This window comes from Chelonia mydas, chromosome 16 (genome assembly GCF_015237465.2).
Source record: "Chelonia mydas isolate rCheMyd1 chromosome 16, rCheMyd1.pri.v2, whole genome shotgun sequence".
In the NCBI taxonomy this organism is placed as follows: domain Eukaryota; kingdom Metazoa; phylum Chordata; order Testudines; family Cheloniidae; genus Chelonia; species Chelonia mydas.
In genome coordinates, this window is record NC_057857.1 from 15,102,845 (window position 1) to 15,129,461 (window position 26,617).

The window sequence follows — 26,617 nt, forward strand, 5'->3', positions numbered from 1 at the left end:
TTCACTGCTGACCTCAACACAAGAGGTTCTGTGTCCAGTGTCCATTAGCCACAGCAGGAACAGCGGGACCATCATCTCTGCTGAAGATGGCAATGATGAGCTGCGACTCTGGACAGCATGACACCAGGCCCTGACATGCAGCCGCAGGATTAAAACCCATGAGGCATTTACATTGTGCGTCTTTAAAGTGCAGCACCTCAGTGCCAGTAGCAACGGAGGGAGTTATGGGACAGGAGCCAAGGGAAGGGAATTCTAGATGTAATATTCAAGGAACAACCTCATTACAGATGCATCTGTCAGCAGGTAAAGAGCCATAGCCACGATACTGGTACCAACAGCACAGCTCAGAATCATAGTGTGAAGACGACATTCTCTGATGTGCTGCATTCTTGGTGGCAGAAGGGAGGTCTAAATATTGACAGAGTTTAACTCTCACCAGTAACTGCACAATCATCAATCTGCACACCACTTCTCTGGGTACAGCTGAGCAGCAGCTGCGAGGGGTGATTCCCAGCTCAGGTCAACATAAACATGCTAGCTCTGCTCAAGCTAGCATGCTAAATACAGCAGTATGGCTGCAGCAGTGACTCGGCACTGACTTGGGGTAGCCCTCCGAGTAAATACCCAGGGGGTCAGGCAGGATTGCACTCAGGTGGCTAGCCCAAGCCCCTGCCTATGTGACTGCAGCCACACTGCTACATTTAGCACACTAGCTTGTGTATGTTTACCCACGCTGGGAATCGCATCTCCCAGCACTGTCCAGACATACCCTAAGAGGTAGGTAAATGTATCCCCATTGTACAGACGGGGAAGCTGTGGCACAGATCAGTGATGGACTTGCTCAAAGCCAAGCAGTGATTCAGAGCTGGGATTGGAACCCTGGCATTCCTGCTCTCAGTCTTGTGCTCAAGACCAATAAACCACGTTTGCCTTGATTTGTCCCATGGAGTTTGCTATTTGATTTGCACTGAAGTGAAGAGACTGTGCTGTCAACTATAAATTCCTGCTCAGGAGCTAACAGGGCGTGTGCCACCCACGTGTGCTTGAATATATTGAGGACTGCTTTGCCAACATGCTTTGGATTAGGCCATTCCCCACCCTGCCCAGTGCTCCGAGCCTTAGCGGGGTCAAGCGTGTCATACTTTTGGAAGGATATCTGTACTGCAGCTTCTTGATGAGCTCTTCAGGGGTAATAAATGTTCTGTACGTTGTCAAAAAGGCTTCACAATACAGCACCAGATCTAAAGAGGAAGGCAATAAAATCTCAGTCAACTGTGTCTTCAGAAGGAAGCATGCTCTATACTGAATCCAACCTTTACTGTGTCTTTACAAAAGGAAAAAAAATAGATAATAGGGAAGGCAAACTTCTGAAAGAACAAATTAATATCCAGCTTTGCAGAAACACCACAGTATTATTTTTTGCCAGCAGGTGGACCTAATGCACAAGAGCAATAGCAAAGTTCTCTCTATCCCATGGCTGTAACATACGGAGATTTGCTCGGAGCAACCACCTAGAGGATCAACAAAAATCATCTCTCTCAGAGAAGAGGGTCTTTAATAGTAGGTCAAGCAAAAGTACAATAAAGCTCCTGGTGATGGGTCCTTAGGGCCACTTTCACAGCATTACTGCTGATTTTGCAGAGACTGCAAAAAGTAAGGGTTTGTCTACACTACCACACATGGTCGATCTAAGATAAGCAACTTCAGCTACGTGAATAGCGTAGCTGAAGTTGACATACTTAGATCTACTTACCGTGTCTTCACTGCGGTAAGTCGACAGCTGACGCTCTCCCGCCGACTCTGCTTGCGCTCCTCGTTCTGGTGGAGTACCGGACTCGAGGGGAGAGCGCTCAGCCGTCGATTTATCGTGTCTATACTAGAGACACGATAAATTGACCCCCGGCTGGATTGATCGCTGCCCGTCGATCTGGCGGATAGTGTAGACAAGCCCTAAGACTATTTCCAACAAAGGGAAGAGTTAATACCACTGCAAATATTGGCCAGTAAGGGGTGCTAGAGAGCATACAGTATGCTGCTATGCCAAGCCATCTTCACAACAGGATGCCAATGGCTTTGTCTACAGCCATGGGAGCAGGAGATGGAATTTGAACATGAGAGTGAAAGGTGCATCTATAAAGTTAAGTGTGGAATGATGGCGTCACTTCATCGGGGAGAAAGTGGTAACAGTGGAGGCTAGTCCTTCTATGAACAGGTGAAATGAGTTTGGCAGTCTCAGCCCAAACCATCGCATTCTGGCCTGACTGATCATTTCTGTTCCAGAGAAGCTGTGACAGGAAAAGGAGGTTGCATGTTAGGACTGAAATACATTGGCAGATCTGGGGGAGGAGGACTGGTAATTACAGGTGAAGGTTCACTAGGGGTTTTAGGCCAGGGTCGAGGTGTATCATGCCAAGTTTCCCTCCAGCCAGGCATGTCACCCCCAGAGTTCCTGAGCAGTAATGTCAATTCATTGCTTTGTTACAACGGTTGGGGGGAATGGACACATGACAATCACTCCTATCTGTCTGCAGTGTTTCACTTGGCAGTAACCTGACACAGAAAGCTCCTTACTGCTGCTCCTAAATCAGTGGAGAGCTGCTGTCTTTCAGTTAAAGATGATCAGATATAATCTCTAAAGCAGGGCGGATGGGTGGTCATGTCAGAGGTGAGCTCTGTGCCTTGTTCAGCTGTAATCCTGCATCTGCAGCAGGCATGCACAGCCATGGGCACTTAGCTGGCCCCAGGTTTTATTCCTAAAGACCACAAGTCTTCTTTTATCCCTTATTCCACTTAACTCTGCTACTCAAACCTAAATGGACAAGAAGCAGCAACGGGGAGTGGAGTTATATTTATTCTGGGTTCCCACCCACCCAAAAGGCATTGTGAGGTAATACAGCTGGTGTGCTCTGGCACCCAGGAAATTCATCTTTAAAGGAAAGCCTCTTAACCATACCTCTCTCTGCAGTTCAGCTGATAGATTTACAAGCCCTGAATTCTTCTTATCCTAAACTTAATTCATTAACCCTCTCAGTCTCCTAAACACTGGGTTAGTATAGCATAAGTTCTTCTGTTTTAACTTGCACCAACAATTTGGCACAGCATGCAAGGGTGAGTTTGCCAACTATTATAAGAAATACACTACACACCTCTCTCCCCTTCCCATTTCTCCATATCGATGCAGGGACAACTGCTAAGAGGAGAGGCTACTGTATATCTAAAACACACAGTGATCTGCATTCATGAGAAGTGTACCAGTCTCCTCACAGCCTCTTCAGATTTCATCATTTCCACACAAGTTGTCCAACATGTATCCCTCTAGCAATTAGCTCTCCAAAAACAGAAACACGGTGGAAGAGTCTGCTGCACCAAGGAAGAGCAGTGCTAAATTAGAGCTGATAAACAATCCATTCTACTTTCACCATTTTCTCCTATGCTTCAGGAAAGGTCAGGAATATTTCTGTAGGGGAAAGCATGTCCTGCCTGGCTGCAGGGTGCTGGCTACCAGTCTCAAATGCCTAATGCTACAGAACAAATAGGGTTCATTTAAAAATGAAAAAAGAAAAGGAGTACTTGTGGCACCTTAGAGACTAACCAATTTATTTGAGCATAAGCTTTCGTGAGCTACAGCTCACTTCATCGGAGTGCATCCGATGCATCCGATGAAGTGAGCTGTAGCTCACGAAAGCTTATGCTCAAATAAATTGGTTAGTCTCTAAGGTGCCACAAGTACTCCTTTTCTTTTTGCAAATACTAACTAACACGGCTGCTACTCTGAAACCTTAAAAATGAAAGATATTCCTCTTTAAAATGATCAAATATGAGGGCTGAGTGGCTCAGTGGGTGAGCATATCTGGCTGGCAATCCAGGAGAACTTCCTCAGTTTAGGTCAGTGCAAATGTCTCACTTTCACTCTTTGGAAATGCTGCAAAGCCCATCTTTATTCACAGGGCTTGGGGAGGGAGGGTTGATGTTTGGGGGAGCTGGATTTGGAGGGTTAACTGGATAGTTCAATTAAATATATCGTTAGAATTAGCGTAGCGAATAGAATGGTTAAAATTTGAGCGTTCGGTGCTTAAAAATAAGCAAAATGTTTAACATTATGAGATTCTGTGCTGTAAAATCCAAATAAATGAAAGAATCTCTCCACCCACGTCCCACTTTTATACATGATGACAAATCACCACTCAAGTTGGCATGATTGGTTGCCCATGTGTAAGAGGATCAGGGCTGGACCAGGAAGGATGCTCCAGCTGAATTTGAATTGCACTGGTAGAACAGTGCTGGGACAGCTCACCCAGTGCGTTTGGCTCAATCCAATGATATTACTCACACTTCAATGCTAAGTTCACTCAAGTCATCCCCACCCCAACATTAAACTGAAGTCAATAGGTTACAGAGTACAAGCGTCACTATGAAAATTGAATCAATGACACAATGTGCCATTCACAATTATTCTTCCCTAACTCAACGACATTCGTTTGCAAGTAGAGTGATGCCACGGCAATGGTGGCACTAGCTTGCACTGGGATGCCTCGCTCTGCAGAGCTAGATTCTGGACACGGAAGAGTTAAAAAAACCCATTGCAGTTGAATTGAATGGTACAAGAGTTTATCCAGCTTTGCTCTGTTTCACCAGAGATAAACACAATCCCCTCCGCAACATTAATGCAGTCATCCCCTTTGTCCACATCTGCATATGGTAATACAATTGACAGGCAACACTACAGAGGTTCAGAGCACAACCAGAAAAAAGCCACACCAAGCTGCAGACTGCCAGCTTGCTCCCTTTCATTCACCGTACCTTTCCTGTCAGTCTCAGTCGCATGGACTAGCAAGATATCCCCGGATCCACCACGAACATCTGGGCCATCATCGCCCTGCAATGAGAAGAGAAACATGTTACACACAGGAGACTGAGCCCCCTTCAGCATGGCCTAATTCCTTAGTGCCTAAAATGCAGCGCTAACCTGTACAGCCCGTCACATTGCTTGCAACTCCCGCAGCAAAGCGTCAGCTGGGACAAGGTGTCGAGTACCAGGCCAATCCTGTGATCTAGTGGGAGCGTTCTGCCTGCCATACAGGGGGACTCAGTTTTGACCTGCAGTCTGGGTTACTCACTCCTTGGGCCAGGCTGGGAAGTGCAGCAAAACTAAATGCTTTGCCTGTGAGCAGACGGAAGAGAAATATTTTGTGCTGCTCACCGGTGATCACTCCAATGGCTATTAAGGAGCAGCAATAGCTCACGTTCATACATCAGAGGCAGTCTGTATGCATTATGATGCAAAGGGCGTAGAGTGAAAGCTGCACATTCAACCTTAACTTGGGCATTTCCTCACTTTTGAATATTTAACTGTGCAAACGGATGCTGTATTAATAATCTCGTATGTTTAATTTCCCAGGTGTGCGTGGTGGGGATTGGGATTATAAAGGAAAGAGAAAAAGAGGGGAAAAAAACATCTCCAAACTTTAAAGAAGGTGCTTCAGTCTCTAGAATGTCAAAGCTCGTCTAGTTTGAAAAAACTGCAAATAGAGCATGAAAATTCTATAATCTGGAACTATTTGGCTAGATGTCACCTGTCTGCTGCCATCTTCAACCAAGTCCATGTGCTGGGAATAGAACTCAGGTGTCCTAGCTTCCCAGTCCCCTGCCTCACCACCATACCAAACATCCTCTCCCTCTGTTGTACGTGTAGAAGTAGCACACTACTAAACTTATATAAAACTACATAATTCTTAAGGGCTTTACATGGAATATTCCTGCAGGGAAGAGACTGGAATACTACCTGGCTCCCTTGGGCTATTTCTTTGCCACTCCAGTATACACAGCACTGGAAATACTCCTGATTTACATACATGGAGCAACTGTGCCTAAGATGTGATTTTTCAGGTGAACTTCTGGCAAGGCTTATGAAATACCACTTAAAGAATGAATAATAGCTTCCAGCTCTCCTGCAGATCTTGGCTGTCCAAACAACACTCCCGTAAGTGCCAGTAAATGATATATTGTTTCTGTTTTCCAGAACGGCCCCCTGACAGTCTGAAAGCTTCAAAGGCCTTGTATATTCCCTTGAGCCCTGCATCAGAAATAGCTTAGTTCGGAATATCAGCAAGCAAGTGTAGATGTCTGTCAACGCACTCAGGCCAGAAACCAAGTTGTTTCTCAAGTGCAGGAACAGCTATTTTGCTGAGTAGTTTGCACCTCTGAAGCCATTTAACAATTCGGAAACTAAATACACTTAGTGCAACTTCCTGCTGGAGACTAATCCATATGCTAAACCTTCATTCACACTTACAAATACAGCAACTAATCAACCTGACTACACACCCATGTTTAATTACTGTATTTACCACAGGCTATGTGTACACTGAGCTGCAGTGCAGGTTATCGAGTTATGAAACGTAGAGCGCACCAAAATGTTGCACTCGAACTGCCCCAGGTGGATGCTGCTGGCGTGGATGAAAAGGTACCTAGTTCGCATTAACATGGTACCTAGTTCATGTAAACATAGTCCTCTTTCAAACAGTTTCATTTTCATTCATGTCAGCAGCATCCACACGGGGCAGTTTGAATGCAAAATTTTGGTGCTCTCTGCAATTCATAACTCTATAGCGTGCACTGGGGCCCAGCATAGACAAGCCCTTGGAATCTCAGCTGTTGCATTTCGGATGCCGGTACAGGCTGAAGAGGTGGAAGACATAAGAACGTGCTGGTGTTCAATGAGACGGCCCGTGCTTTGTTAATGAACTCATGGTCTGATGCCGATGCTTCCTTTCCATGCTGGTGTCTCATCTGCTTTCAGCACAGTTTACACAAAAAAGCTGCAACTCGTTGCTTCTGCAAACCAGTTTTTCCTATTAGCTTGCACAGAGGCTGACTGTTTGATTCTCCTTCTCTGCACTCATGGTCAACCAGATTTCATTAAAGCACAAACCAAGGAGCATGAAAGTGACTCTTGCAGGCACCTACCTCCTGCTTCAATGTCAGCCGAGCCATAATTTCATTGTGGTCAATCAGGGTCAGCTCATCTACCTCCTCCTCTAGCGATGATTCCAAAGCATCCGGTGACTTCTGCTGCCTGGAAGAGAAGCAAAAGACCATCAGGATCATTAATCATATAGATGGCGAAGCAGAGAGCCAGGCCACATTGAGAGCACAGTGTCCAGGCCTTCATTAAATGGCCCAGAGAATACAGGAAGTCTGATACTCCCAAAGTCAGGGAAACCCCCTGCAAACAAATCTGAGTGTCGGATACTAATACTATGGCTTTTTGCATCCCTGGGAAAGGAGAAAGACCGGGGCTGATAAATGAAACTTTCAGGAACAGAGCACTTGTCCAGCCGGATTTCTGGCTATTAAATAGAATTAAACTACAGCATGCATGACTGCACACTTCAGCGTCTCCATGCACTGTCTGCCACATCATCCTTCATGTTATTACAGCACGAGAACCAGGAAGCCAAGTGATTCTGCAAACTTATGGATGTGGGAAAATAGACTGTCCATGGCTGGAGTATCTCTTTAAATTAGTTCATAATCTGTTTTGCTGGCAGAGGGCTGAGACAACAAGCTTTCTCTCAGCTGGAAGACATGACAGAGGTTCTAACGGTTTCTCTTCCTGTGTTATACAGCTGCCTCCCTAGCACTCCCTAGCTCCAAGGGGAGGTGCTCTTGTCGTATCTTGTACAGATTCCCCCTGCCTGGCTTCCTATAATACTATGTGAAAATCCTCCAAAGCCACCCCTACCCCAGTGTCTGAAGCACCATGGAGCAGTCTATATTTTCATCAGAAACTAAGCTTAGTATGAGAATTGTTGTGTCGCTTCCTTCATTGCAATGATTAAAACCCTTAAAGCAACTGTCAACTTCATTGGGACAGAGACAAAAATTACTGTGTGTGTTGTACCAACATGCATTGCCTCTTTGTTTATTTAGAATGAGGATTTCAAAATAACGTAGAGCCTGGAAGGGATATAAACCCTCCTGCTTCCGGGTATGAGCTAATCTCTAACAAGGTCAGGAAGAAACTTCCTTTGGGTAGGTAATTCTGTAACTGCCTAATACAGGGTTTCTTGCACCTTTTCTCAGAAGTAGCTGGGACTGGGCACTGTCAGAGACAGGATACAGGATTGGGCTGAGTGTCTGATCCAGCACAGCTGCTCCTACGTAGGGGCTGCATCAAGCACTATGGGTTTGTTAAATCACCCTGCGCAGCCTGGATTTACCTTGTTAGGTGGGATCCGTTTCTCATGAGACTGTCTAATTTAATGGGCTAAAAATCTTGACAATATCAAGTTTTCTGAAGGCAGAACATGACACACGTGGCTTGTTTGGCAGTGGGTAGGACTAAAATAGCCCTGCTCAGGCATTGCTGTTTTGTGGGGCAGGGGGAGCTGCAAGTTCAGGTCAGGCCCACCTCTCACCACCATCTCTGCTTTCTTTCCCAGTGGTGCTGCTATGCGAAGTGGAGTCTTTGGGGTGGCCGTCTTTGATGGCGGGAGATTCCTATAAGAGAAAGAAGCTTTTGATCATTACATGGGATCCTGCAACCACTGGTCATCCCACACTCACAACCTGGCTGCCTCTAAATGGCCCTTTACTGTAAATTCCTATGGAGGGATTAAAGATTGATGCAAGTTAATGCCAAATGCCAGGAAAACACAGACGTTAATTAGACAGGAAATTTGGGAGCATCTCTGGAGACTTTAATGTAATTATTTTGGTTTGCTTTTAAGGTTGTGAAATTATGCTGATAGTTACAAATCACAAGTCAGCTGTTGACCAGGATCTTAAACTTCCCCCCACACTTTTTCATCAGACCTTGCAGTTGAAATGTACTTCCCTTCTACTGAATTAAATGCACTCTGCAAGACAGCTCTAAACTTTTCACGGCAACTCCTCTTCCTCTTCTAATTCCTTCCTAGTTACAGCCCCCAAAAGTCCCACTTGTCATAATGTGTGGATGTGAACTACCTTCCCTCCCTCATCTCTCCCATCAGAGGGGGTTATGCAATGATGCTCAACTGCTGTGGAAATGATGCTAATGTTAAAAAAAAAAAAAAAAAAAAAAAAAAAAAAAGCAATCTGAACATAAGGCATATAATAGCAGGTATACAGTTCAAAGCAAATAAAGATACACCTTAAATTAGCCATTTATTAAGGAGGAAAATAGCTATGAAAGGTAAATGGGATTATTAACTTTACAGTGCTGTAGTTGAGAGCTATTTAGCACTATGCTGAGTGATCCTTGGAGGTTCAACATATCAACCTGAGAGGATTCAAAGCACCTTTCTATCAGAATCACCCTAGAAATTTTACTGTCAAGTCTGGGATTTTTATGTATCTGCAAAGTTGTGCTTAGTTACATATAGCGAGAAATGTTATAAAGTCTTATTTCACTGTTAAGAATTAGCTGGATGATATGAACAAGGAGCGGGAATTGCCTGATTGTCGGAGGTGTAGATAGAAGGGAAGTGGTAGGAGCCTCATTACTTGAGATATTTAAAACTAGACAGGAATAAGCGCTAGATCGTGTACTCCAGTGAACAATCCCACCTGAGCAGAGGAGTGGACAAGACAGAACTTCGCAGATCTTTGCCTTCGCTATTTTCTACAATATAACAGGAAGATGATCAGTGGCACTAGAACACTTTTTATAGTGGGGGTGCTGCGTCCCCCCTTACTCCTGTCCATGCCCTCCAGAGCTGACTCTGGGAATGGGGGGACCTGGACAAGGGTAAGGGGGCTGAGGCTGGCAGCTGGGACCCCAGGCCCGGAGCTGGCAGCCGGGACCCCGGGCACAGGGCCAGGAGCGGAGCCCCATGTAAAACCTGAGGGTTCTGCAGCACCCCCCGCACCCGTAGTTCCCACGCCTATACAGATGATACCCCCTGTGATGTGATTTACCCTGTCTCTTGTAGGAAACAGCTAAGATGAGCCCTGTGCAGGAGGAGGAGGAGGAAAGGGTGAATAGACTATATCAATCACTTACTTTATGTCCCATCGATGATGAAAAAGGATGGCATTTTATAAACACAAGACTTGATTTTAAAAAAGCCAAAGCAGTTAAGAATATTAGTAAAGAACTGGCACTGCCAAAGATGCTGCACAAGTCAAGGCTTGTACCTTTCCAGAAAAGAAAAAAAAAAAAAAAAAAAAACCACCAGAAAACCCAACCCTCGTGCACACAGCCCTAAACAAACTGCAGAGCACGCTGAAGCAGCATTAAAGGAAAAGCAACCACTATGTTCTTAAAAACATTCACCCAAAATCTCTGAAGTCAAGCAAGCACCATCTGCTCTCCATCCACATTGAGATTCCCCTCTAGAGAGGAAACCAAAACAGACAAGCAGAATGGCCCACCATTAAAGCATTACATTCAGCAAAACACAGAAGCACCACAATATGCAGGAGAGACTTATAAAAAGCATGTTATGCTTTGCATGAACTCAGCATGCACCAAGCAGCCCCTTCCCGTTTACTTACTCCTTCAGAGTGAGGGAGTTCCCCGTTGCTTTGGCCAGAGGAATACAGATTGACGTATTCACCCTCACCAGCCTCCTCACTGGCGTTTTCACTCTATGGGAGACAGGATGAAAGGAAATGTGTCACGGTGCCCCCTCGCCCAGCACTTAACCCTAACAATGTGTGCAAGTGAACGTGCCTGGCCCAGGCCCTGGCAAGAAAGGATCTCTCCCCACCCACTGGCACTAAGGCTGGGAACCTTTCCTCTGGCGCCGATGGAAGGCTGCCACCACTTTCTTCTGGCTCTGTACTTTCACTGAGATAATCGCTATTTCCCAATTCACAAGGTCTATCCAGAAGGCCAAGAGGTATGGCAATCAGCAGCAGGAGAGCAGTGCGGATTGGTTTGAGAGAGCTACCGTGGAAGCCAACTGTTGGAGATCACAGTGTAGCCAAATGCAAATGCAGACTTCAAAGTTACAGATGCTGAACATTTATAGTTTAAAAGAAAAACACCACAATGGGACCTAGCTACACACTCTATGGCCTGCCACAGTAATCATGGCTTGATCTTGCAGTGTAGATAAGACCAGACTGCATTCCCAAAGCATGCTATATAGCATAGGATTTTAGCATAGTTTGGAAATGTCATTGAAAACACAGCTCAGACCATACCTATGAATGCAAGACAAAAACCACACTGGGAGGTCGGGTGGGGACTGTGTTGTAGGAAGGTCCCACAACAAGGAAGATGCAACAGTGTAGTTAGTTAGGAGTGAAGAATCCAAAAATCAGTTTCTCCTTTGCTTACTTGACAAGCCCTGAATTTAGGAAGGTTCTCCCCCTACAGTCAGAACCACCAAACCAGTAAAAAGAACAGGAGGACTTGTGGCACCTTAGAGACTAACAAATTTATTTGAGCATAAGCAAACCAGTAAAGTGCCTGATCTCAGCTTTTCTGTGGGAAACAGAGACTCTTGAATTCTAGTCTTTACAGGCAAGTGAAAGAGGAACTGCTTAGTTTAAAAATGTAGCTGCCACGCACAAGCCTCCACATCTGTTTTCTTAACAGATCTGGAACCTTAAACTAATGTTGCCGAAACGGATACTGTTCTCCAAACAAATCATCAGGCTAACACCTCTGGCTGAGCCAACCAGTGCCCGATGCTGCCCATTCAACGGTGTGCACTCTAACCAGCAATGAAGCTCAGGCTGCTTGCAGTCAGAAGGGGGTTTGGAGAAGCCCCCAAATCTGTTGCAGATTAGAGAGGACAGTAAGCAGTTATAACGCACTGAGGCCCAGTCCAGAGGCTCATCATTAAGGCAGGGGTGGGGAGCCTAGAGTAGCAGTCACAAAAGCCTGAAGTCCTCACAACCAGAGTGCGTATGAACCAGGAGTCAAGAACTACTGTGTTAAACAGATTTATGTTAAAAAGCTCTGCCTCTCCTTTCTTCAGACTCACTCCACGATGCTCCGAGGCAGCTACACCTATTTCTTTACCTCTCTCTTTCACCACCAGTTTAACATTTAGGGAAAGTTTCCAACCTGCCTGTTTCTCTCATTACTTGTGACCTTCACTTTTATATCAAACGATCTCTCTGCCCACACACAAAGAAATAACTTTAGCTCACACCTGGGTTAAGTTAAAATGTGTATTAAAACAAGTGACAGTTCTTTAAAAACACATCCTTGCGTTAAGGTGCATTATCTCTTTGGATATTCTCACCGAAGATGTCTGGAGAGAATCAGTGAAAGAGGTTTCAGAAGGAAGGCAGACAGGAGCATTCCCGTTAAAGCTGCTCTCCTGAGAAGAGGAGTTTGGCACATCCACAGTGCTTGGTGACTGGCTGGCTGTGGTTGGCACGGCTAGGTCAGAGCTCTGAGATTGATGGACAGGTGGAAAAGGCGGGGTGGAAGAGGAGGTAGAAGAAAGAAAAGGAGGAATGGAAGCTTGGTTGTGAGGCACAAAATCCTGTGAGTAGGACCTAAACACAGATTTGTACTACAGGATGCAAAACGAACAACACAAAAACAAGGAGGATGGGAAAGAGAGACAGACAAAAGAAAAAGTAATTAGATTAATAGTAGTTTAGCAGTGACAGCACAAGGTATTTCTAACAAAGGCACCTCTTTGTTGAGAGGCAAAACTAAACGGAGACAGCATTATTTTATCATCCACATATGAGAGCTGGAATCACTAACTGGGACATCTGTGCCAGGTTTTCTCTAGGTGAGGCATGTTCCTTTTAGATTAGCAGGCTGCTCATCTTACTGAAGACAGGGAAAGGGGACAAATGGAGGTCTTCGGTCATTGCTGGAAAGGGAGATTCTGGCTATTTTTGTACAAATAATGACAAAAGCTGCACCCTGCCAAAAATGTGAGCTGGTGAAGAGAGACACAGGCATACAGATAGCATGATGAGGAGAGAGGTATAAATACCTAGACAGAGAGAAGTATTCTGTGTGTATATTACTTTTCCAATGGGTTTACATGGGACATATACTTAAGAGGCTGTTTGCTGCAACCATATAATTTAACAGCTATTGTGAAAATTCTGCTCCGTAGATCTAGAACCATGCAGAACACAGACGAGAATGTCTAAATATTGTCTTCAAAGTTATGCTGAAAGATAGGTTAAGTTACAATCACAGATGCCATTATTCCTTTCCACTTGAGATGTACTAATTGCCCTGAGGAGCAATGAACTCTACATTAAAACCAACCTCTCATTCAGTGGCTCTCAGAGAGTCTACTGGGGACGAGATGAAAGCAAATACACAGTCTACATGAAACTATTGTGCCACACGTCCTTGCTTTCAGACTCTTACCCAGACAGTACTGAATGGGAGTAAGGTGCAGGGAGTACACCATGCCAAGAGAGCTACAAGAAAACCCTCACAAATCACTACCTTTGCTACTGGTGAGGAGTGCAGTCAGGATGACTCAAAAGCAGGAATTTAAATAATGAGGCAAATGAGGCTAAATCTGATGGTTACGGGTGTATTTTAAAATATGCACAGGAATGTAGCCAGGAAGCCTGAAGGAAGAATCAAGTCATCCAAAAAGCTTGGGGGAAACTGTTGTACATGTTGCTGACAATGGACTTGAATGCACTGCATAAGCAGATTTCAGAGTAGCAGCCGTGTTAGTCTGTATTCGCAAAAAGAAAAGGAGTAGTACTCCTTTTCTTTTTGCATAAGCAGAGTACTTTGCTACGATTTTCTAGAAGTGCAAATACTGGTTCCTGAAACCAGGCTGGATAGAAATGCTGCTACACTATGAGCAAGGAGCCAGGGGGAGTGATCTCTCAAAAATTTAAACCAAGCTTTTTTCACTATCAGAATTTCAACAGCCCACCTCAGTGCTTAATAGATGATGCGTGAACAGATCACAAAAACAAAGTCCATCACCTGAAGCAGGGTGATAGCATTTGGATGTGTATGTTTCAGTCCTTAGCTTTATTTTTCATCTTGGAAACATTTAAATGTACAATGGCAGTAAATTCTAAACCAAGGAGAAATCAAGACATGCCTCAGACCAGGGCCTGAGTATTAAAGCTTTACCACTACAAAGTGATAATGAAACAAAATGAAAAGGTCAGTAGCTAGATTTTACCTTACTCCTTGAGTAGTTTCCCCTTCTTGTGTTGTGTGTGGAGCCTGAGCTAGTCTCTCTCTGTGTTTCCAGAGCCTAGACTGAATCGCAAGACACCACAGACAAGAATAGAGGGGGGGGGCTTTGGAAACAGAGCTAAAAAGACTAGACCAAAAAAAATAAAAAAGCAAATCCTTCCCACATGCATGTAGCTAAGAGGAGTCCAGCTCCAGGGCCTGCTCGTCTCCCTTCCTGCCCATTTCTTTACAGATGTCAACTTTTGGGGTGGCCTTAGTAACGCTGACAGGTCTAATCTCCATATTTACTTTCATCTGTTTGCATAAAGGCTCCACTTTTATTCATTTTCACTTGCCTGGCACAAAACGCTAAATCCCTAGGAAGCCTCCAGGCTCATGACATCATTCTGGCTCAGCAGATTGATTCTGGCTGCCCTGTCCCCCTGATATTTCATGATCTCACTGGTGTTAGCATTCTGATAATGCCACATGCTCCAGGCTAGTCTTCAATTAGGAAGGGGAGCAATGTGAATGGGGAACGTGGACTAGCTACCAAATACCCACAATGAAAGGCAGCTCAGCTGCACTTTTAACACTGTGGTCATAACAATGGAATTTCTCTGCTCCAATTAAAGCAAATCTTCATCCCAACCATGACCTGCGTCCCAACTAACCCATCTTTATCCTCCTAGGGAGCCTTCCTCAGGATGGACTTCCTGCTGCTGCAGAGGACAGGAGACTTATACACAATACAATATATATAACTTTGCACTTACATAGTACATTTCATCTGAGGATCTCAAAGTGCTTTGCAAAAGGCAGCTATTATCTCTCATTAAACAGACTGGGAAACTGAGCACAAAGAGGACCTAAATAGCTTGACCAAGCCCACAGAGAAAGTTAACAGTAGGGTTGGGAGTAGAAGCCAGGCCTCCTGACCTTCAATTGCCCTGCTCTAATTACTAGACAATGCTGAACTCAAAATCAGACTCATTTATTTCTATAGCAGAGGGGGTTTATGAACTAGCATTTCGTCTTTGGAGATGAGCTTCAGAGTTGATTTAGGTCGCAAGTGTAAGGAAACTGGTAGCTTAAATCTAATCCATTTTGGACAGAGCAAAACATTCATAGTAAGTACCGGCCCCGCGCCAACCGGACTATAAACCGGAATTTCAATGAAGATCAGAAATGCCGGTTTATAGAGCTTTCTGGTTGGTGAAGTGTCGGATAAAACAGCTTTTACTGTACCTGACAAAACTGGCAGGTTTAGCTTAGGCCTTGGCTAAGTCTACCGCAGTGTTTCTCAACCTTTTTGATATGAGGGATCGGCTTGCTGCCTTCCTAAACAGTGTCAGGGAGTGCTCAGGGACCAGCGCTGGCCCACAGACTGGTCGTTGAGAACCACTGCTCTAGAGGATCAGTGTGCTGCACTGAGGCAGACGGAACTGGTAGATGTTGAGGGTTGAGACTGAGCCATACTACGAGGGCTTGTGAAGGAAGCTTGCACAGTGTCTGTCTCAACTGGTTTAAGATAGATATTAGTTTCAATTCAAAAGCACTTTAGTGCCCAAATATACATTAGATTCAAAAATTGGGATGGATATGGGTTAATTAATACAGACAAAGTTCTGTACTTAATAGGTCTCTCTTCTCTGTCCTCCATAGCCCCGTAAAACGTAATCTCAAAATGGGGTTTGTAGATGTTACTGTAAAACATGGTATCAAAGAAACACAAAATCTATTATTACATGATCTTTACAGGATACAAACAAGAACTCAGCTTGCTGCTATGAAGGAAGCAGTGCAGGGGACCCTCTGTAGGCTGCCATTAATTAACCTTGCCTAACAATTTTGGGATACTGGGTCTTTTACAAAACAAGCCAGCAAGGCCCCTCCTTTTTGCTACATTTCAGCCTGCCTGTGAGCAGCTCTGGAATTCAAACTATGCAGTCATGCTGGGACAAGAGCCAAGCATGAAGCGTACTTTTAAAGGGGGAAAACACCCAGTGTTTGAATTACTGTTCCATATGGTTCCCATTTCTGCTAATCTCCAGCCTAGCACACAGCTGCAGCATGGGCTGCTACAATGACTTCAACAGGGTCTGAGTACTAGAGATTTCTCCTAGAAACACGGCTGCTCTTTTAAAACCATATTGACTGGGAGTGGGAGGAGAGGAGAGTCCGTTCACTCAAGAGAATTGCAACAACAACAACAAAAATCACAGCTGAGAGTTCATCTTGGAAACTGGTTAGGGCTGGTTGTTCTTCCCATTTCTGAGAGGCTTCTGCAGGGTCAGCAAGACTTTGGCTCTGGCTGCATTGAGACAGACTCAAACTCCACAGCTTTGCTTGCTTGTAAGCTGAATACTTCCAAATAATCTTCAGGGAAGCCAGAAAGCATGCAGTGTGCACCCTGAGCCTTTGGGAAGAGCATTTAACTCTCCCCAAACTCATGCCATGCTAATGCCAGGCTGCCTGAGACTAGTACTGCTCCAGCACAGCCTCCCAAGAGATGCTGCCAACTACCAGCACTAGAAGAGGTAGCACCAATGTGCAACTCTACCGTTATTCCCTAAAATGAAGTTCCGGCCCAGGTTTATTTGCTTCTCTCTCCTCACTAGGCATGGATGGGTGGCTATAGAAAGCCAACACAAGTGAAGTCCTACATACATTCACATGTATATTCAGAAATTGTTTTGGGGAGGCAGTTTAATATTTCTGTGGTCCTCAATTAAATTAGGCCAGAGGAGACTATGACATGTGCTGTGCATAACACAGATATAAGGAATCCCTTCTCCCCCATCTGTCAGTGCATTCATGTATCATCTGCCATTCTGAAGGCACTACAATGAGCACTGGGTTTGAGACAGGAGTGGTCTTATCTCACAAGGACAACAGGGAGCAAGCTTGCCCACACCTGAAAGCTTACCTGACACTAAAATCATTTCGACTCAGTGTCTTGTTTTTTGTGGCAGGACTTCAGGAATTGCATCACTGAATATTTCCAACTGTTTGCGTCGATTTTTGTCAGGGCTGCAGAAGGGACTGGGGGACACCACTGTTAAAACAACATCTTTACACCATTAATCTCCTCAGAGTCTCAGGGTGTCCCAGTGGACAGGGAGGCTATAAACATTACCTTGGATTAGCTGGCAGCAGACGAACCCACTATGCATGTATTGCAGGTGTGATGTTGCTCTACTCCTATTGGGGAGGTGTGACTACACACAGCAGCCAGGACAGGGTGTTTACAGGTCCCTGTTAATTGATGCTGAGATGTAGTCATCTACCTCATAAATCCAGAGCTGGACTCAATTAATCGGCTGACAGAGCATTTACAGCATCAGTAGTCACACACACTGTTTGCCTTCCCAGCAACAGCCTTGTTAGCAACCCAGCTGAGTTCCCTTGCAAGTTTATCCCGACTCCACTCTACACCCACCAGGTCAGCCAGAGCCCGGTATTTTTAAAATATGAAGCTGTTACGGATCTTCTGATCCTCTCTGCTACAGCTAGTTCCAGACTGTACCGACTATTAGCTAGAACTGGACACCCAGCTTCCACGGCAGCCCCCCATGTTTAAAGAGCAATGGGCCTTATACAAGGCTGCTGTGCCCTAGATTGCAAATGCACAGCGAAATACTGGAAAGAACTTATCTCCTGCGGCAATACTGGAGCTCTAGTTACTCTTGGTAATGAGGACGGAAATGCTCCAACAGTGAATGGCTCCAAACTCTGCCACGAGAAAGGCAGTAGCCCCTTCTGCTTGAACATCTCTCTGCACAGCCTCTGCCCTGGCCACACAACTCACCTCACTCTTTTTAAATGCTGAGTAGTGTAGCAGATGAATGGCCCAAGTTTTTTATTCCCCTGTGTGGGTGGCCTCCATGCTAAATTGAGAGAGAACACACAAAAGCAAAGCTTTACTTATCTAGAGCTGGGTTTCTAATATCTCCACAAGGAAAATATGGGATAAATAAAAACATTTATAGGCCCCATTGACAGTGCTACAATCCTGGCTTCTCTTTGTAAGCCTCATCATCAGTGCTATGGTGCTGGTTTCTCTTTGCAAACGCCATCAGCAGTGCTAATTTCACTTTCTTTTGAAGCTATGAGAACACAGTCTGATGCACAGACACAGCATTAATGGTTGCAATGTAAATACCACCGCCAGACATAGCACATAGCTTTTTACAAGGCAGAGCTTGAGGCCTCTGCACAGGAGAGGCAGAAATACGACTTCTAGAGTGGAATGGAGTTTATATAGCAAAAGAGGGCTGCACTTAACTATATCTGCTGAGCAAGAGGTATGGTTCCGATTTTATGCACAAAACTAAGCCACTGGAGGACGTGGTTTTCACAGGCAAGACTCAGTGATGCCAGTATGTCACAGCACTATTAATACCATCATGCAATCCTGCTGTGGAAATACATATAAAAGCAGAAGGGAAACAAAACAGGAAAAGCAAAACAATGCTGAGAGATTGACAGGTGATTGCATGCATGCAAATCTTTTTTCAAAGTAATGAGTCAAATCCCGTTGAAGTCACAAGTGAATTGAACATGATCTAATTCTAGTCCCCAACAGATAATTTTTTGCATCACTGAACCACCATATCACTCTGCACAACTGGCAGTCTCCGCTCAGGACTCGAGTAGCAGGGAGTGTTGTAGGTCAGAACTGAGCTCTGTGAGCAGAAGCAATGGGAGGAGCGGGGGAGAAATGTACACTGGATATGCCCGACTCTAAACACTCATAGCTGAGCATACAAGAACACTAAAGAAAAAAAAAAGAACATCAGCTGTTGAGAATTTTCTGTGATCTTGCTCAATTTACCAAAGAACTTCTAGAAGTAGTGACAGCTGAGTACTGAACTGCAGCGTTTCCATAGGGAAACTATTTGCACCGTCTGCAAGAGTTGAGAAGCCAGTTCAGTTTCTAGAAAGGTATTTGCAACTTTTCTCACTTTTAAAAACAGTTTGAGAGAGACATGTAATTTCTCCATAGTCAAGGATGAAGACAGTTTTCCATTAGATGTACATACAAGTACAAGTCTGCTGAACCTGCTGCAATTGCAAACAGACACTTGAGTAAGGAAAAACTACCCAGTGGTAATTGGATTTGTTTGAAGCCTTCCTGCACTGTTCAATGGAAAACACGCTGACACACAGTGGTGTACCTTGTGTTTCCGTTGATTTCTGATATGCTCACCATTAGTGCTCCTATGCATCATTCTCCAGCTGCCAGGAAGCAATGAGGCTTGAAGTCTGCCATTCAAGACACCAGCCCACCCACTTCCAGAATCAACCAAAGAGATGCTGAAACGAAGGACAATACCCACCTCCACAAGAGTGAAGGAGGGTGAACTGCAGGAGGAAGGAAAACTACAGCAATTACCAATTTCCTATTGTACACCTCCTTTTCTACCATCTCGCAACAGAAAACAGCCCAAAAACAAGAGATGGGATTCCTTAACAAGACATTAACCAAACAATCCAGTTGAGACTAGTCCCACCAATACGACTTGTGACCGTGACTCTCCAAAGTGTGGGCAAGACTGTGCAGCAGATCCTTACGATATCAACCCATATTACAAACAGCACCTCTGTGGGTGGAAGGTCAGACCTGAACCAGAGTTGGTGGAAAAAAGACTTGATCCACTCTGGATCTGCCTCTATCCAATAAGAGCCATTACCCCTGCCACAAGTTCCTGCAAAGAGGGGCAAAAACAATGTTAGTGGTTGACAAAGGCAGATTTTAACCCAACAATGGAAAAATCAGGCCTCTGGAAAACTGTTTCCCTATGGAACACATTAAAAAGTATAACAGAAAGGGAGAAAAACCCTCAAATTCTCTGAGGCCCCAACTAACGTGAGAGCTGGAACTGAAGGGAATTCTTCCCTCCCCTAGCAATGCTTCAAAATGGGGAACCCCTGGCCAGTTCAAACATACAGCTTCGGTGCTGCTCAGTTAAAAGGGAATTAACTCTCACCCCAGTCACCACAAAACCTTTGTTAGTCTGGCTGTAAAAGAAAAAGCCCCTACAAGCTGTAGCCTCCCCATCGTTCCCAGACAGCCAGAATACTGGTTACCAAAGGGCTCACAAGCTGATCTGCACGCCTCCAAAGAAAAACAAAATCCAAACTCTAATAGAAACTAGGAGAGGTCCAGTGGGTTCCTTCAAACACTATAAAACCACCAAAGAAAAAGCAGCTCTTCCTACAAATACGCGGACCACCACTTCCTGCAAGAGAAAGGTCAGCATTCTCACTGACTTATGGTCTTGGCCCTGCTCTGGGGACTGTCAAATAGACCAGAGTAAAGGCTGGGCCTTAGCCTCTGGATGAAAAAGCAATGCAAAAAATGCCACCATCAGTCAGTCAGTCAGAGCATGCTCCTCAAGGAAGTTATCCCTCTCCACCAAACACCCAGGGGTCTACTGGAGAGGTACTTGTCAGTGGTCTAGGATGCCCCCTGCAAAAGTGTTGGGGGCAGGCACAAAGGTGTTGGGACAGAAAAAGATCCCCAGACACAGAAGAGGTGGCTTCCCTTTCTTGTGAACAAAGCCCCAGCTCTGGGAGACATCTGCCCTGCTAAATGGTACTGTTTTGGGAGGCTGCAGGCAAGCGAGCATTGGTACAATGAACAGGCATATCATGCAGCTGAGATGAAGCAGGAGAAGAGATCCAGAAGGCAAGCTGCTGTGAACCGTACAAAGGGGAAGGGCTAATGAAACCCCAAAGGCTTTTATGGAGGAAGGGAAAAGGGAGACTACAGCATAGCATTCCTCACAATCACAACCAACCAGCCTGACCCTGAAACAGTAGGGCATCCCAACCCTGCCTAAAGTGCTTACCTGAAGGGTCTGTGTTTGCAAGCCAACTTTCCTTACCATGGTGGGACCCCAAATCATGCAGCCCTGGTGAAAGTGGGAGGAGAACAGGAAAAGGAGGGCAGGGGGGAAAGACAGCCGTCACAGAGGAAAGAAGAAAAAGGTTCCATGGTCTGCCTGACAGGTAGAGTACCACTCTCTCCATCAGCAGCTAGGGCTGATCCTGACTAGGGTCAGAATAGAAGCTCAGACACAGACACATCAGTGGAAGCCTGTGGCTCAGATGTGACCCCTCCCTGTACAGCTGAGAAAAGGTTTCAGAAGCTTTGTCCATTTTCGCCTAAAGCATTTCAACATCTGCTCCATCTGCAATCAAATGCTGACGTGGAACCAGGTCCAGGAGCAGGGAAGACAGCTGGCTAGATGGTGTGGCTCAGACACCTGTTTGGGTGTCCATTGCTTTCTCCTCCTTTTCTGTTTATCAGATGAGAAATAGCCGTGAATAAAGAGGAGGGAGATTAGAGCTAGGGAGTCCAAGTGCACTCCTTGCTTCCAGGTTAAGGCGCCTCAGTCACAGGAGGAAGTGGATAGGTGTTGATGTCTTTATAATGGCCATGAATAAGGATTCTGCTCTGTCAAGACATTGTCTCTGTAGATTTCAGGATGAAGCGAGGTCCCATCCCTGAAGGAGACTCTACAGGATCCACTTTTCTTTAGTAACAGAGAATGAATTTAGACAGGGTTAGCAGTGACACGGCACCATCGGTGAAGAGACGGAAGCACCGCACAGGAACACTGAGTGAAGTCAAACCTTCACTTGCCTGAAGGCTTGAAAAGTCTGACATCTGTTCTGCTGAACTCACGGTGAATCAGGCTGCTCACCCAAAGGAACCGAGTGAAAGAGAGACAGGGGCAGCAATGGCCCTCAGGCATACCCTATCTCTAGGCTTACACCACCACTGCCCTTACTTTCCTAAAGCAAAGATTCAATCTGGGTGTTAGGTCAGTTCCTGGGCTCTTACGGTTCTTGTCTAGCCTCCTATTCTGGAATGTCATTTTCACCGTACAATGTCCAGTCTCCTTCAGTGCATTTGCACAATCATGTTGAAGGCAAACAGCCTTTTATGCCACATTGTTCATAAGGACGATACAAACAGAACCCACATCCGCATAATGCTACCAGGGCTGCAAGTCATAAGAGCAGACTTCCACTTGCACAGATGGGCATTGGTTTGTCTCTCCAAGACGGAATAAAAAGCCCCAAACCTATTATCCAAACTCTCTGAAAAGCACACTCGCAGAAAAGCTCACAGTAAAAAATGCTCCCCTTATGAGATTAAGTGGGGAGGATTAGGCCCAGACAGAAGCATGGCAAGAAATTCAGCCATCCAGAATGGAAAAGAGGAACCACTCAAGGTATTTGTACAGCAGGGTAACAGGGTCAGAATGAAGAATGGCTCGTTGAAGAGAAGTGGTGAGTGCACATGTGACTGGTTACAGAGGAGATAATGAGGATTTCAAACTGGGAACCTGCGTGAAGGGGAAAAGTCCGCTATTAACTAAAAAAAAGAGGATTTTCATAAAGAAAATGGCTGAAAGAGGTATTTTTAGACTGGGAAAAGGACTAATGGACAGGATTGCTAAGCTTAGAGGAGTTGGTACAGTGATGCCAAGCCTTTATTTAGCAAGAGACCAAGCTATTCAAAACCAGTTAGGCAGCACAGAAAAGCAATTCCTTCATGTGGAGCTCCAAGGCCCATGAACTCAAGGTGTAGCTGACTCCCGGGATAGCGGATGATGAGATCTGCAGCTTTCGTGCGGCCTTGCAGCTAAACCTTACAGATTTGTACAGGGATGTGTATTCCCTTTGGATTTGCATCCTCCCTTCCTTTCCCAGGCACAGACACATGAAGAGAAAAACTGCTAACCAAGGCAACTCTTCAAGGATGGCCTGGGCAGGGAGATTGTGATTAATTGTTCACATACTGCTAACGGGCAGCCATTTAATTTCTTTATTAGGTTTGACATCCTGGTATTGATTTAAGAAGGCTTTGCTTCATGTATAGAACAGATAAAGATTAATGTAGGGGATGGATCATTTTAAAGGACTTGATAATCAGCATTGACTATTTGGTACATAGGAAGCTGATTCTTTAGTTGTCCTGTGTGTGAAAGGTTTGCTGTCCCAAGCATTAAATCCCTGCTGAGACCGGTGGGCAGCCAAGGCTTAATCCTTTAACAGGTTTATTGTTCTTCCAAGTGTTCTTTTAAGTGGACTTGCTATGGCTAAACAGAGGAAGAAGGAGGGCAACAGGATGGCAGAGTGAGCAGAACAGGGCAATTCACTTGAAAATATTACTACCGCAGTTCACATTCCTCACAGGAAAATCCATGGAAAGGAAGGACTGTAGAAGTCCCCTTAGTCAATGTCCATAAACAGATTAACAGAAGGTTTCTAGCACTTGTGTCCCCAACGAAGGGTGTTATCCTGGTAATGATCCAATTCTCTACAACTGTTTCACGTCTTCTCTTATTAGGGGCATGAAAAACCATGAATGTGAAAATCTGTGCATTGGTGTAAACCACCCTTGCGATATTCACGCGGGACTGCTGTGAAGTATGTAAAGACATTGATTTTGTAGCTCAGAGACAAAGGGGCACTCAAAATTAAGATCTCATTTCTCCCTGAAAACTTTGTACCTTCTACAGCCACGAGCAACAACTAAGATTACTACAATTCACAGGCACTAGTGAGAAAAAAGGTGATATTCTGCCTTTGACAGCACTTTGTGTATAGTCAGTTTCACTGTTTCCCCTGCTCTAGCTAGTTAGTTTCTTCCTTACTGAAAAAACCCTTAAAATCACCAACAGGGGAGCAAAAAAACCCTTAAAATTAACAACAAGTTAGCAGTGTCCATTTAAGGTCAACTAAGATGGTTTTAAAAATAAAACAAACTGTTTATATTTTAAAATCATTAACCAATCATATGTATAGCCTTAAAATTGCTAAAAAGAAGTCCATTTTAAAAGTAAACGGTAAGGATTTTTACCTGCCAAGATCAGGTCTTACAGTGCTGTGTTTTGCCTACAAGAGTCAATTCAAACAGAAAGCAGTGCAGGCTTAAAACACAGGACTACAAGTCAGAACTTGTAGGTTCTGTTCCTGGCTCTGCCACTTGCTCACTGTGTGACTTAAGAACACAAGAATGGCCCTACTAGTTCAGACCAAAGGTCCATCTAGCCCAGTATCTTGTCTTCTGACAGTGGCCAGTGCCAGGTGCCCCAGAGGGAATTAACAGAACAGGTAATCACTGAGTGATCCATCCCCTGTCACTCATTCCCAGCTTCTGGCAAACAGAGGCTAGGGACACCATCCCTGCCCATCCTGGCTAATAGCCATTGATGGACCTATCCTCCATGAATTTATCTAGTTCTTTTTTGAACCCTGTTATGGTCTTGGCCTTCACAACATCCCCTGGCAAGGAGTTCCACAGTTTGATGGTGCGTTGCGTGAAGAAATACTTCCTTTTATTTGTTTTAAACCTAAAACTGCTGCCTAATAATTTCATTTGGTGACCCCTAGTTCTTGTGTTATGAGAAGTAGTAAACACTTCCTTATCTACTTTCTCTACACCAGTCATGATTTTACAGATCTCAATCATATCTCCCCTTAGCCGTCTCTTTTCCAAGCTGAAAATCCCAGTCCTATTAATCTCTCCTCATACGGAAGCCGTTCCATACCCCTAATCATTTTTCTTGCCTTTTTCTAAACCTTTTCCCATTCCAATATATCTTTTTTCAGATGGGGTGACCACATTTGCACAAAGTATTCAAGATGTGGGGGTATCATGGATTTATATAGAGGCAAGTTACTTCACCACTCTCTCACTAAGTTTCTTCCTCTATTATTAGAGGATTCTGATACTTCCCTATCTCACGAGTGTAGATATTGGGAGTTTTAATACACTGTTTGTGAAGTGTTTTGACAGCCATAAGCATAGGGCATAGTGTCATCAACAACTTTTGCAGAAGTGCAGAACACTAAAGTCAGGTCCTAGTAGGTAAGAAATATAGTTTTCAAATATTTTGTTGTAAAATAATTGTTTTAACAATTTTAAGTTAGCCCACATATCGTCTAAGCATTTTGAACCTCCAAGAGTAGTCTGTAACTTATAAAACAGCTAGATCACCTTTAAGAATAGCCTGTTTTCAGGTGTTCGTTATAATTCTCATAGTTGTGCAGACAATAGATCACGACCACATAATTTTGCATACATGGAACCTCATACTGATGAGCCATTTGCTGGAACCCCACAGTCAGACGGAGGGGAAACATTAACTTCATTAAAATGAATGTTTCTTTATTATTGCTGCTATCTAATTTAAGCACTTTATCACAAGTTTAAACAGTGCTCTACAGATGGTCCTTATTTTGATTTAAATCATTCCCTGCTTGCTTCGAGGTCCTCCACCCAAATTGCTTATGAGGTGCTGTAAAGTATAGTCACACCCCCTTCACTCTTCAAGGCACCGGGTATATTTACTGAAGCAAACAAATATCGACTACGGATATTTGATGGGAATTAGACAAGGAGAAATGGGAAGGGAGACTGGCTAGAGGCCACTTCCAGGAAAAGAGCAAGGAGCCAGGAGCTGCAGATGCTGTTCCATGCACTTGAATGGATCAAACTCAAGAAAGAGACAGCCTCTCATTATCTCTCCAAAGGCCAGATGCATGAAGCAGTATTTAATTAACTAGTCATCATCACTACATTTATCTGGAGAGGTCAGAGTACTTCCCAGTGCCACAGTGCATTGCTATGGGGGATTCACAGCTGAAGGAGTGTGCCATTATTACAGAAGCCTGGTCTTCTTCCCTCTTCCCCCACCCTAGCCATAAATACACACAAGACACTCAAAGGCCAACCTCCTCCCAAGGCCATTTAATTAGATTCAACTGGGATTTTTCTGACTATTACCGAATGCATTCAAAAGCCCAAATGAGAGTCTCCCAATTTACCTGGCCCTGGGTCAGTAAGCACAGAATGTGTGCAGGAGCATTTTACCAGCACAAACACACACATGGTAAAGAAGTGCAGTTAGTGACTCACCGAATGCACAGGAAAGGAGCTGTGCCGGTTGAGAAAGGAGTTAGAGACGGACATACTGAGGCCCTGAGTGGCACTGGTGTCCTCGGGGGTGAAGGGCACTTTAGTTTGCTGGACACAGTAGGAGACAGAAGAGAAGGAAGAGGCAGCATAGGAGGCCTGCTGAACAGGAGAGAGAAAGCAAAAGAGGAAACAAAGAAAGCAAGCACAGAACAGGCTATGAATAAAGGGTGAGAAATGTTATTTTTAAAACAATGCATTTAAAGTTGCTTACTACACAAATAGCTACTTGGGCAGTTCATAGGACCAAACCCTCATTCTGAGCCAGTCACACTGATGCATGCTTCTGAGCTCCAAGAGACACTGCAAAAACAATTCAAATCCTCTCATTTAACACGTTCCTTAAAAACAATTCCCCCTCCCAGCTCACTCATGCTTGGCTGCTGCTTAGGTGCACAGGTGAGCTCTTCTCTACTGCCTTTCCCTGCACAGCACAGGCCAGAGGAGCTCAAAGAAGTGGGCACCCACTAGTAGCCACTGCCAAGCAGTGGAACTGGCCCTTGCGTCCAGATGTTAGGCAGGCTGTTTCTGTGGATTGTTTA

General features: G+C 44.7%; 1 protein-coding gene across 5 annotated transcripts in view; it reads right to left on the minus strand.

Annotated features, from left to right (window-relative positions):
- Positions 1-26,617, minus strand: part of RAPGEF1 (Rap guanine nucleotide exchange factor 1) — a 120,331-nt gene that overhangs the window by 11,487 nt on the left and 82,227 nt on the right. For 2 of the 5 annotated variants that reach the window (XM_037879702.2, XM_043530298.1), the window contains 7 exons: positions 26,019-26,177; positions 12,189-12,464; positions 10,483-10,575; positions 8,414-8,502; positions 6,967-7,075; positions 4,801-4,876; positions 1,157-1,241 (listed from right to left, as the gene is read on the minus strand). In XM_037879702.2, coding sequence (XP_037735630.1) covers positions 1,157-1,241; positions 4,801-4,876; positions 6,967-7,075; positions 8,414-8,502; positions 10,483-10,575; positions 12,189-12,464; positions 26,019-26,177 — 887 coding nt within the window. The remainder of the gene's footprint in view (positions 1-1,156; positions 1,242-4,800; positions 4,877-6,966; positions 7,076-8,413; positions 8,503-10,482; positions 10,576-12,188; positions 12,465-26,018; positions 26,178-26,617) is intronic. The other 3 variants (XM_037879703.2, XM_037879704.2, XM_037879705.2) reach the window with 3 other exon arrangements.